A 13,459-nucleotide genomic window follows, 5' to 3' on the forward strand; every position below is an offset into this window, starting at 1 on the left:
TGACCCTGCTCTGGACATCAGCAATAGCAGAAGCAGGCAGTTTGGTTGCACTGATGTTTTGGTGAAGGAGAGGTAATAATATTCTTAAACAGCCTTGGAAAGCGTAATGAGATAGTTTCCTTCTCATGAGAACCTTACACTCACACCCAACTGGGTTTCTTTTTGTTGGTTGCTGGAGTAATAACCAAACTGCAGAAAAACACCATCCTGAGAATTAACAGCACAGTTATCTTAGAAGAGGAAATGTAGGCTACTAGTTAAGAACAAATTCTCATGGCTATGATGATTGTGACTATCACAGTGTTTTTTCCTAACAGGAAAGCCTCTACGAAGCAATGTTAATTACAGTTCTATATATGTACACACTATACCTATCATCCTTAAGCTTTGAAACTGCATTGGCGCACACCATAATGTAACAAAGTAAACACCACCAAAAGCATTGTTGGAAAAACAGGGGAAGGCAGCTGATGCTCAGAAAGGCAGGCAGTTGCCTATTATGAAGCATTAGAGTCCGATGCCTTTTGAAAACTGGTTACAGTCATTACCACAGCGCGCTCTGTGAGTTAAGTGGTTCCTAAATGAAAAAGCTGAGGCTCTGAATGATTAAGTCACTAGCCCAAGGAGAATGAGTCAACGTGAAGAGTCACAGTTGACCGGCCTAAGGAGACCTGTCCGTCCAGGGCTTAGTCAGCAGGCCGAGGGGTTCCCTGGCTGACACCTGGACTAGGCTGTTTCCATTCAGCTAAAGCGTGGAGAAACAGAGAGGACAGCTTCCAAATAACTTTTACTTCCTCCAAAGATTTAATCCCGAGGTCCTAATTCCAGGATTTGGGCAGGAAAGGCGGTCGTGCCCACCCTCCTCCTCTCCACCCCGCCACCAGTGGCGAGTGGGCGCAGTGGGCGGCCCCGTCCACCGCTTTCGAAGGGATGGCTCGGCGTGCTCCCCAGTGCTAGCGGCGCCGGGCAGCGGGGGGCTGCCGGCCTCCTCAGGGACTTTTCGACTTCCCACCGCCGCCTCTCTTTGGAACGGACAGGGAAAATGGTGGGAGTTGAAACGAAAACGAAATAAAGAGGCGACTTGCCCCAGGACCTGCACTAAGCCCATGAAGCTTTGAGACTGCGCGTGTTGAGCCTGCCGCTCCAACCTTCAGGGGAGATGGGAGGACAGGGCGACAAAGGGCACAGTGGGCATGCTTGGCAGTGAGTGCTACAGCGGCGCTCCCGGCGGAGGAACGGAGGACTGAAGGCCGCGCGCACTCCAGCCCGCGAGCGGCTTCCTCACCGAAACAGCGCGCCCGACCGTCCACCACGTGACCGGCTTTTTTTTTAACTACATCTTTGCCCTTAAAAAAAAAAAAAGAGAAAAAGAAAGGGGGGGGGGAGTAGACTCCACTTCCCAGAAGCCTCTCGTTACCCACGCAGCCGCAGTCTTGCGCAGGCGCCGCCAGGGCCAAACGGACACGTCCGTCACGTGGACAGGAGCCGGCCAATCCGGTTTGAATCTCGTTTTTTTCCTCTCACCCCCCCTTCAGGAGCGGTTGTGCGATCAGATCGATCTAAGATGGCGACTGTGGAACCGGTGAGTATTGCCTTTGCCCCCCACCCCCACCGGTCCCCGCGCTCGGTCTCCTCTGGGACGAGGGGACCCCGCGGGACAGCGTTCCCGGCGCGCACGCTGCCCCCTACGGCCCCCTCCCCCTCTTCGTTGGCTTGACCTCCCGCGGGCAAGTGGGGGGCGCCCCGGCGGCTGGCCGCGGCGGCGTGGAGCTCACCCGTTGTGGTGGGGGCCGGAGAGCCGGGCCGCGGGCTGGGGGAGGGGCGGCGCGGAGCCGCCCGCCGAGCCGCGGGGTGTCGGCGCCGGTGCCGCGCGATCGGGGACCTGGGGGAGGCGTGAGGGGCTGCGCCTGTGCGGTAGGAGAGCGCCGGCGGCGGGCAGGCGCCGGGAGCCGCGGGCATGGTGGGCGGCGAGCCGGCCTGGCACGAGATGGTGGAGGAAGCCCCGGGGCAGCTTTTCCCTCCCTCCCGGGCCGGCTGGGGGGGCGCGCGCGAGGTCCCCTTCCCAGGACGGGTGGACTTGGGGAGCCGGTGGGCGCGCGTGGCCGGCGAGTGGGTTGGGCGGAGCGGCACGCGCGAGGAAGCCTCGACCTCGCCGCGGGGGAGCGCAGAGGGGCGAGCGCGTGTTCTCCGGGGCGCCCGCCCCAGAGTTGCGGGGTGCGTGGCAGGCGAGAAGAGCAGGTCTGGGGTGGGGAGGGGGAGAAAGCCGCGTGCCGCCCGGGTGGAGCTTTCCGGATGGCGTGAGGGCTCGCGGTGGGGAGAAGGGGGATCACATTGTCCCGGCCCCTCCATGCTGGAGACGGGGCTGTCATGGAGGAGGGAAGGGGGAGGAGCGAGGCCTACGGATCGCTGCTGCGCGTCTGGTTGCCGGCCGGCCCTGCCGCCTTCACACGCGCCCGTCTTCCATTCATTCATCCGCGCCGGCCGGCCGCCCGCCCAGAACGCGAACGGGGCTGGGTCCGTCGGTTCTCTCCACCCCGCTTCGTGCCGAGAACCCACCTCTCTAAGGAACCGCTTATTGGAAATAGGAATTTAGCCCTTTAATTGATTTTTTTTTTTGCTTTGGTTCTTGTACTTCACGCATTCTAACAGGTTTTCTGATCAATTTAAACACCATTTTAAAGCCCTTAATGGGGCAGACTGTTGGTAAACACCCCAAGGCGAGAGTGTTTGTTGGCTGTGGCACACTGAAACTTAGGGGTCTCAAATTGCAGTTTTAGGATTGTGACATCTAAGTGACTACGCTTTTTTTGGGGGGGGGGATGTGAGTATATTAACTATAAACCAGAAAACATTTGACGCTTAGCAGCCCACAAACTTGATTGCTAAATCTTTCGGGGTGCTTTGTGCTCTAGGTAAAGGCTTGACAGTTTGCTTTGACTCTTAAAGGACTTTTATAAGTATTTTTAAAATTCCAGCCGCATGTGCTCTGTAAACCTTCACCCAGTTCACAGAGAAAAAAATTAACATACAACAAGCCTTATCATTTAATGAATAAACATTTTTATCGCCCGTTTGTTGCACTTTTTCTCCTTGGCTACCGGTTCCTTTACTGGCACCAATTTTCATGGACATTGCTGGAAGTTTGTCCTCAAAATTGTCGCAAGTTGCTAATATGATTAACTGACATTGGAGCACTAAAGCTGTGTAAAACTAAAGCTCTTCATGAGTTCTTTTGACTCTGCCCTAGTCATTACCAGTTATCTGTAAAAGAATGTATTCTCTGAAGTTGTAGTAGCATTTAGTCTTACACTGTGTAAGACTGCAGCTTAGTTTCCACAGCACAAAACCACAAAGTGATTGACTATTTTGGGCCATGAATATTTATAGCCGTTAACATATTTAGTTGTACCAAGTGTTCCTTAGACTACAAAGATATTCAAAATGTGATTCTTTTAATGTAGACTCTTAGGAACTTAACTCCAAATGATGTGGTTAATGATATAGTTTGTTTTAGTGCTGACTCAAAGGAAATTTATATGCTATTACCTGGAGTTAGTTCTGACTCACCTTAAAACATGGGGTAGAGTAGAACCTCCCCCCTTGGGTTTCAGAGGCTGGAAATACAGAAGCAGACTGCCATATCCTTCTTCCAGGGAGTGGAAGTGGCTGATGGGGATGGACCACTGATTGATCTCTCAGTCAGCATCAAACGCTTAACCTGTACACTGCCAGGGTGCCTTGAAACTTGGACAGTATATTTAAATTTAGGGAGTAAGGAGGGGTACCTTATAGTTGCTTAAAAATAAACATTGGATAGTATTCAAGTATTTTTAATGAGAAGTAATTTTAAAGCATCTTTGTTTACACTCTAGTCACTTAGAATATTTTTGACAATTTAAAATATGATTTAAAAAAAGACTGATTAGTGTTGTCAGCTGATGCTGTGCTGAAAAACGATCTTAGTGTTCACTGTTGTTTCAGCTAGCATGGGTTTCTTTGTTGTGTTCCTACTGTGTTCTTAGAGAACCATGGGTTTTCCTGTTTGTCTCACTTTTGTTCAGTCTTAGTTTAGGGATATTGCACAAAATAGCCATTCAGTTTGATATCATTGTGTATTTTACTCTTGATTCTTGCCAGGCCAGTCATGACCACTAAAACAAAACAAATAGACCCGAATTTGTAAAATATTAATTAATCAGAACAGTAGCCAGATGGGAAAAATTACTGGTCGATGCCCTGTTAGACACTTAATCTCCTTAGAAAACAAGGGCAACATACATGTTGCATAGCAACCAAACCTCTTGAATAGCAGAGTTGGTACAGCACTACCCTGTTCAAAGATGCTTGCTGGCTGACTCAGCTGCTTTGAATGCATAGCAATAATCCAGATTCGCCCATCTGCCTCTTGAGTGACTCACTCACTGTGCCTCTTCCATACTTGTACGCATTCTGGTTATTCCATTTACCTCCTTCTTAAATATTTGAGTCCTTACATATTTTTTAATCGGTTATAACTGAACCAGTTAGAAGCCTTGATGTCATGTGTATGCCTGAGTTCAGTTACATTAAGATATGATTTGTTGAGAAGTTTGGTAGGACAATTTGAGGGGAGAGCATTTTATTTCTTTACAGGTAATATGGTGGAGTTTTTTACTCTGGGGCTGATAGCACTCTGCTGTTATCCAGTTGGCAAGGTCAAAATCAGACTTAACAATTGGAGAAAATGGCAAGGCAATTTCCCTAGATTTTCATACCTTTAATTGGTTATGTTTCTTTGTAACTTTATTTCTGTATAAGTTCTATATGTGTTTTGATGATGATTTTTGAATTTAAGAGATTAATTTTGGATTGTTTAGTTAAATTGAAGACATAGTTTTAACTTTTTTACATTGTACCCATGAAGTTTTTAAGCTACATACATGAATAAACTTGGATGGTGAACTGATCGATTCTTTTCATTTAAAAGTGAGCTTTGTGTTGCAGTTTATTAGGGTAATATTTGGTCTGCTGGAAAGTATTTGTGAAGTTATTGGCAAAGACTTACCCACGTTATTATATAATTAAACTTTTTAAAACTCAAGCACTGATCGATACCATTCTTACAAGTGGGTGTTTTTGTTTTGATTAAAGAAGCCAGTATTTCAGTGTTTGTTCATAAGTTAAGTGATTTGGGTTCTGATGTGTATATTACAAATTTCATTTCATTTATACTCTGAAAGATTTAATTTCTATCCAGACACAGCTTACATGCAGTTGCAGAGGATAATGTATAAAATGAATTATGTCTTTTTAACCTAATTCAGACAAAATTAAAGGCAGACGTTTCTATAGTCTGTTTAGTTGTATTTGCAGTAAAACTAGAACTACTGACAGCCCTGGACCTGTGAGCTCATAGTTATTCTAGCACTGGACATTTCTACAGTTTCCTTCCTGCTTTTCTGGTAACAGAATTGCCTCCATCGTCGCCACATGTATACCTATCTATCTATTTATTTATGAAAAGTGGGCATGAGTATGGATTTTCGTTTCATTTTAATCCATGAGGGTTTTAAAGACAACTTTCTAATTGTGTATGGGGGGGGGTGGTACACGAAAAACCTCAGAATTGCTTTTGGTCTCCCTTGTGCAAACCTTTTTCCTTTTGGCAGGGACTTTCGTGGAAGGAGGTAATTTTTTTAGCCCTCTCTGCTCGGGGCTTAAAACAAAAGAACCCAGAATATTTCAAAGCTATAATAGTTTTTATACAAAGCAACCTTGACGCCTTCAAAGTGCTCTCCATTACACTTTTGACACACATTGGTCATATTTGCGATTCCTTTCTTGGAAACATTTTTTCAAACTCATCTGTTTAGTTGGCTGACAGCACCACCCTCATTTTTTTATTCACCTCTTCTGTTTGTCAAATCGCTCTCCTTTCATGTCCCTTTTCATTTGCAAAAACAAAAAAGTCCCATGGGCGAGGTCAGGTGAGTAAGGTGCATGGTGCAAGAGAAGCGTGCAGTTTTTTGCCCAAAACTGGAGGGTTGAGATGGCTGCGTGAGCAGGTGCATTGTTGTGATTTCAAACCTAGTCCCCTGTCTGCCACAAATCAGACCTTTTTTGTCATACACTGTCTATTTTTTTAGAACCTCTAAATAGAATATTCGATTAACACTCTGACCTGGTGGAAAGTACTGTGAGTCATTTGGACCTCTAGAATGAGATTTTTCAATTGGTATTTCACCTTTTCTTGAAACGAGAAAACCACTCAAATACTTGAGTTTTTCTCAATGCTGTCCCTGTAAGCTGTGTTCAACATCACAACAGTTTTAGGGGCATTTTTCCTGAGGAGGCAAAATTTCACAGCTGCACGCTGTTCTCTTAAACTGGTCATTACAAAAAATGAGGTTTGAATGAAACTGCTTTTACAAAAAAACTTCACTGTGACCAGAGAGAACCTTTCCAGGTGACACCACTGGATCCCCTAACCCAGCGTGAGTTGCTTGATGTTTGTCTAGCGGGGAAAATACCTACTACTACGAAAGCTCTCCTAGGTCCAGTGAATTTCCATTTTTGGGGGGTACGTCATGTAGTTTGAAATGAGAATAAGATATCTTGTAGTGATCAAATATAGTATCAGAAATGCTCATTTGTCAGGTTTAAAGAACTAGATAAAGTAATATTCCACAAGTGTGTTATGTGCAGATATATGCATGCTTATATTCATACCTTTTTTTCTGGAAATTTTTATGCCTTTTACCAATCCTTGGCAGTTAACAAGAAATACAAAGCTTATCTCCCACAATTTTCAATACTCTTCTTGCTCCCATTCCAACCATATTATGACTAGTGTTTCTTTGAAAATCCCCAATTATGTCTAGAGAAAGATATTTTTATTTCTATGGACCCTAAGAATGTGGTCAGAAAATTAAAATTTTCTTGCCAGTGGTAACTAGTTTTTAAAATTACATAATAGTTTTATTGACTTGTTATACACTATCCAATATATCCATTCAGTCAATTCTGTTCAGTCCCATTGAGTGAGATTATACTATCAGTGCTAACTCCCCCATCTCTCTTCCTATACCCTCAGGGAATCATTACTCCTGTGACTATGCCTGAGACATTATCTATCTTGTCTTTCATGTACTGCATGATCCTAAATATACAAATGAATGATGCAAATCTAACTTGATTAATTAGGTAAACCAAGTTAAAAACCATAATAGTAAGGGGAGGAAATATTTATGAACTAGAGGATAGTTATGTAGTTCATCAGTGCCAAGCCATACCCTCACTTTATCATCCATTCCGTGTGTCCCTTCTAAGAGGGACTGCCCATTTATCTTACGTGGGTTTTGTTTCTCCCACTACATCCACACCCCTTCACATCAATTTAGTTGTGTGCTTTACGGGAATAGAGAGCCTCGTCTTTCTCTTATGGAGTGGCTAGTGGTTTTGAAGGCATCCAGAATGGTCAGTTCTTGTATCTCCTTCCATAGAGATTTCTGTGGATGTAAGAAGAATATCATATATGTTGATTATTTTCAAACAGATGATAGCTAACTGTAGTTAACTAGTTAACTATGCATATGGTTTTTCATCTCTGTGCTTTGGGAAGCATTACATATCACCATGTAGCGCTTTCACATTTCTCTGATAATAAATACTTCAAGGTGTAAAAAGGGCAGGGAGGCCATGTCTGATTTCAAGGGAGGAGAATCAAACTCGCTGTCAGCCCAAAGTGAGACCCATGTCAGACATACTTCCACCGTCCAACCTTCATTACCACCAAGCATTGCTCCCTCACTATTCTCTGCTTCTCTTCTAGGTTTGATAATTCATTGCAGTGGACCCACAGAATTTACAGACCAGGCTCACCATTAGGGGCTTTAGAATGGAAGTTTACAGAACAAGTGCTCGAGAAACAGTTCTTTTGGTTATGGGTGCCACTTCTCAGCTAAGCATGCACTTAACGATTCTGTCACCTCTCTCTGGTCCTTTACCTCTGAACCACATGATTCACTACCCTTTGCTCTCCTTGGGCAGGTGTTAAAAAAGCTCCTTTTGCACTACAGATAAATGTCCAAAGAGACTTCCACTGCCATAATCCTCAGCCTGAAGTGCCAGTTCTAGGTGCTCAGTAGGCAAACTAATTAGTGCCTGGCAGCCTCTTGCCTGAAGACCTCAGCTTTCTTACTTTGGCCCACCACTTTGTCTTGTGTTCTGCCTCTTAGTTCTGCTGGTGCTGCTCCTCTGGTGTCACAGCTGTCTCCTGGATTGAGAAGATTCAGCGCACTGGGAGCTCAAGGTCCAGAGGGGACATGCTCTACTTCCAACACTTCTTCCTTGATGATAATGAGATTTCTTATTCCTCCTCCTAAGAAGGCTCATTTTATACCCCATAAATGGTACAATTGACCAAGCCCCATGTTAGAGTTCTATATACCCTATATTTTCTTTTTTAAAAAATTATATTTATTGAGGGTTTGTACAATTCTAGCCACTATCCATACATATATCCATTGTGTCAAGTGCATATGTACATTTGTTGCCATCATCATTCTCAAAACATTTGCCTTCTGCTTGAGCCCTTAATATCAGTTGCTCGTTTTCCCACTCTCCCCTACCTCATGAACCCTTCATAATTCATAAATTATTATTTTGTCATACGTTACACTGTCTGACGTCTCCTCCTGCCATCTTCTCTGCTGTCCATCCCCCAGGGAGGAGGCGATATGTAGATTCTTGTAATCAGTTCCCTACACCCTATATTTTCATGCTCTTACCAATGCACAGTACATGCATGGTATTGTCCTAACAATTATTTCTGTGCTTACCAATATTTAAAGTGTTTTCAACTATTAGCAATTTAAACCAGTGTTGTGTTGAATAATCTTTATCCTTTCACACATGAGCAAGTATATCTGAAAGGCTTAGTGTTTGGCTACAAAATGAAAAAAATAAACAATACAGATTAAAAACAAACAAAAATACAGTACTTCCTTTGGAAGCACGTGTACAAATGAACCACTTCAGTTACTACAACTGTGGTTGATTTTACCGGGTTACCCCCCCCCAACCCCTTTTATCCCCCTAAAATTGTGAATTGTTATTTATGTAGGTTAAAAGATGAAATCTTTTTATAAGTAGTAAACTGGAGACTCTTATACTTATTATCTAGGTTAAGAAGTAGGGGCAGTATCAGTACCCGGATTTTTGTTACTGGTTGATTGCTAACCAGTTGACTCTGACCCATGGCAATCTCAGCTGAGCAGAATTGTGCACTCCCCAGGTTCCTCATGGTGGATTCACACTGCCAGTCTGAGCTGGTAATAGAGTGCACAAAATTTGTCATTTCCACCACCCAGGAATTGTAGTTTTTTTATTTTGTTGTGTGCTGTTGGGTTGGTTCCCACTTGTGGTCACAGTGTGCATGAAGGAATACCATCCTCTCAATCTTTGCCCCAAAATCCTGTGCCATCATCACAAAGTACTGCCATGTTGAATCCATTGTTTCATGCACTGTTTCATCCGTCCATACTAAACACGGGATCGTTTTCCAAGCACTGATTCCTCCTGATAACGGGTCCAAACTATGTGACATGAAGTCTCGCCATTGTCAGTTCTAAAGAGCACCTTTACTTGTTGTTTGGCAGTCCAGGATGTATTCACTGTTCTTCACCAATACTGTAAACTAAAGGCAGTTCTTTGGCTTTCCTTATGTATTACCCAGTTTTCGGCTTTCATATATATATATTATATATATATTATATATAATATAATATATATTATATTATAATATTATATATATAATATGTCACTGATCCATATATATATATACACACACACACACATATATATATAGACTTGATATGATGGAGTCAGTGACCCTCAGGGCAAAATAGAATTGCCTCTTGTAGTTTTTGAAGCTTTAAATCTTAATAAGAACAGAAAGCTTCATCTCTTCTGTGGAGCAGCCGAATGGGTTTGAACTATCAAGCTTGTGGTTAGCAGCTGGACATATAATCCCACTATGACTTCAGGGCTCCTCCACTTGTATAGCCAATTGAAAATATGTTGGATGGGTCAGATGGTGCTCTTTAACTCAGAGTGACATCTTTGCTTTTTAACACTTTAAAGAGATCTTGTAGCAGATTTACTGAATGCATATATGCTATTTGATTTCTAGATTTCTGCTTTCAGGGTTGTTGCTTGTGGAGCCAAGTAAAATGAAAGCGTTGGCAATTTCCATCTTTTCTCCAGTTATGATAATATTTATTAGTCCAGTTGTGAGGATTTTTGTTTCCAAAGCCTTTTAACTTTCATCTGTTTATTATAGGTTGTTAAAGAGCCTTTCTCTAATGTTGATACCATAATTCTTCATCTAGTCCAGCTTCTAGGCTTGTTTGCTCAGCATACAGATTGAATAGTATGGTGAAAGCATACAACCTTGGTGCACAGCTTTCTTGATGTTAAACCATGCAGTGTGACCTTGTTCTGTTCAACCACTACTTTCTTGGTTTGATACAAACATTGCCTGAGTACACTGAAATATTCTGGAATACCCCCCCCACCCCCTTTTTTTGCAGTGTTACCCATAATTTGTCCCGATCCATACAGAGACATAAATACCTTTGCATAGTCAGTAAAACATAGCTAAACATTTTTGTGATATTCTCTGCTTTTAGCCAGGATCCACCTGAAATCAACTATGTGATCCCTTGCTGCACATTGTCTTCTGAATCTGGTTTCAGTCTCTGAAAGTTTTTTGATGACGTGCTCCAGCAATTGTTTCTCAGTTATCATTGGTGAAATTTTGTTTACATGTGACGTTACTGATGCTGTTTGGAGCACCTTTCCTTGGTATGGACAAAATGACATTTTAAGGATAGTTGTCTTCCAAATGTTTTGGCTCAGACTAGTGAGCACTTCCAGCTCTGTATCTGTTGGCTGTGGTGTATAAGTTAGGATTCAGTTCATTCTTGGAACCTTGTTTTCCACCGATGCCTTCAGTGAAGCGTGGACATTCCTTTCAGTAGCATCAATTTTTTTTTTCCACAAGAGAAAAGCTTGTAGTTAGTTCAGGGATCATTTGCTGGCCCTTAGGAGCGTTTTCCAGTCCAGTCTGTTAGGGCACCACGCCCTGGCCCCAAAGTCCACGTTCAGCATTCCCTGGGGACCTTGCCACTCCATTCCCTGCTGTTCCGCTGCACTCCCCCAGTGCTTTGCCTCCGTGTGGTGGGATCAGGTCAGGTGCAATTCCCACACTGTGTCTCCGGTGCAGTCCCCTGTATCGCCCTTAGTCACTGATTGGCATGTTGTTCTCTCTGTGGACTGGCTGCTCTACTCAGGAACATCATCCTCACGGCCTGGTGGGCCAGAGCATCAATTCTTGAATTAAATGCTTCTTCCTGAAATGATTCAATGTTGACCGATTCTGTCCCCTTTTCTTTTGATGATTCCCTTACCTTTCAATATTGTAACCCTTGATTGAAATTTTCTTCAATTCATTAAGCTTTAGAAATGCCAATTTCCCCCTTTTTAAATCCAGGTTTTTCACATTTCATTGTAATAGTTTGTCTTATCAAGCTGTCCATTGAAATCTGTTCAGCTTTTTTACCTCAATTTTTTCCATTTGCAATAGCTATTCTATGTTTATTCTGTTTCAGAGGCTTTTAATATTCATTTTGGGCTTTTCTTCCTTTCCTGTCTCTGCAATTAACCTTTTCCTTTATATATTATGTCCTTGATGCCTTATGATGCCTCACAACTCATCTAGTCTGTAATTAGTAGTGTTCAGTGTGTCAAAAGGTCTCTAAAGGCAGGTAGGATGTACTCCCGGACATACTTGGGCTCTTCTGGACTCGAGTTGGTTTTCTTCGGCTTTGACTTGAGCTTGTGTAGGGACAGTCAGTTGTTCAGGTGGTGCCCGGCCTTGTTCTGACTGAATGGTACTGAGCTTCTTTTCTCTTTCCACAGACATAGTTAGGTTTGACCCGTTTATCTGGTGAGGTTCATGTCCATAGTCGTAGGATAATCACAGTTTATGTTGTTGAAGAAAGATTTGCAATGAACAAGTCACTGGTTATATAAAGTTTCAGTATGTGATGTCCTGCAAACTTTTTACCATCAAGGCTGTACTTTCCAATAATCAGTTTTTCATTTCCAGTTATTGTATTCCAATCTAGTAATTAATCCATCTTTTCAATTTTTCCCATGACCATTTTTGAAGCCCTTCTCATACAGGAAGACCAGTTATATTTCAATTTCGGGCAAAAAATGGAATCTTTTTAAGATTAAGTAGTTCATATTTGTTTATCTAGAATTCAAATTTTACTAGGCTGCCTGCATTTTTATCTGCTAAATCAGGCAACCCTAGTAGCAGGGACTTGATAAATACAGTGTTTGTTGAACAAGTGTATGTGGATTTTTGTCTTGGCTTTACCTTACATTGTGATGTGATCTTGGCTCCCTTTGAGGCCTCAATTTTTCCATCTGTAAAGTGGAGAGTTTGGGTAGTGACTGAGTGCAGGGATTGCCAGTCTAGGGCAGAGAGGGACTCAGGCCCTGCCTGTGTCCAATACCTGGGCTAGCTAGGTAAGCTCTTCATGGATGCATTTTGATTGCCTGTTTGATCAATTTCAAATTGCAGAAATAGCTTTAAAATCTTTAGTTCCTTTGGCATTAGCGGTTTGTACTTCCACTTCAGTACTAGTCATTAACTTTGCAGGTATATAGACACACTATTAGAGCTGACAGTGTTGTGTTTCTGGGTGGGTCCTGAAGTACTCTTTCTGATGATACATGGGATGCCATTTGTCATTACCAGCATAGTAGACCACATGATTATTCACTTCTAAATGGCCAGTACCAGTCCATTTTAGCTCAGTAATGCTTAGGATATTGATTTTTATGCATTCGATTTCATTTTTGATAATATCAATTTGTCTTGTTTCATACTTTTATGATCTGATTATTAATGGGTGTTTGCAGCTGTTCTTATTTTGAGTTGTGCCATATCAGCAAATGAAGGTTCTGAAAGTTTACTTCCTCCAACTCATTAAGGGAAACTCTATTTTGAGGAGGTAACTCTTTAGTCATATTTTGAGCGCTTTCTATCCTGAGGGGCTCATTTTCATTTGCTATTCCAGACATTGTACCACTGCTGTACAATTTGGCCAGGATTTTAAGAAATAGATCAGCAGGTCATTCTACCTAGTCTGTCGTACTCTGTAAGCTCAGCTGACATATGTGAGTGGTGACCCTGCTGGTATCAGAAATACTGGTGGTGTTCTCCCATCAACAGCACACACAGCCACTATCGTATGACCAACTGGCAGATAACTCGTGGCTACCAGGAAGAGAACTGCAAAAGCCCTACTCTCACTTTCCTGAGGAAAGTAGCTGATAGTCCTGAAAAGTAAAACCCAAAGCAGTTGTGATTTATGTGGCATGTTGTAAAGGTTTCTTGCAAGCT

General features: G+C 42.9%; 1 protein-coding gene across 1 annotated transcript in view; it reads left to right on the top strand.

The window, feature by feature from the left end:
• Window positions 1–1,433: 1,433 nt before the first annotated feature.
• Window positions 1,434–13,459, top strand: part of EIF4E (eukaryotic translation initiation factor 4E) — a 34,386-nt gene continuing 22,360 nt past the window's right edge. The window contains exon 1 of the mRNA XM_075543999.1: window positions 1,434–1,582. Coding sequence (XP_075400114.1) covers window positions 1,565–1,582 — 18 coding nt within the window. The 5' untranslated portion in view covers window positions 1,434–1,564. The remainder of the gene's footprint in view (window positions 1,583–13,459) is intronic.

This window comes from Tenrec ecaudatus, chromosome 3, assembly GCF_050624435.1.
Source record: "Tenrec ecaudatus isolate mTenEca1 chromosome 3, mTenEca1.hap1, whole genome shotgun sequence".
Classification (NCBI taxonomy): Eukaryota; Metazoa; Chordata; class Mammalia; order Afrosoricida; family Tenrecidae; genus Tenrec; species Tenrec ecaudatus.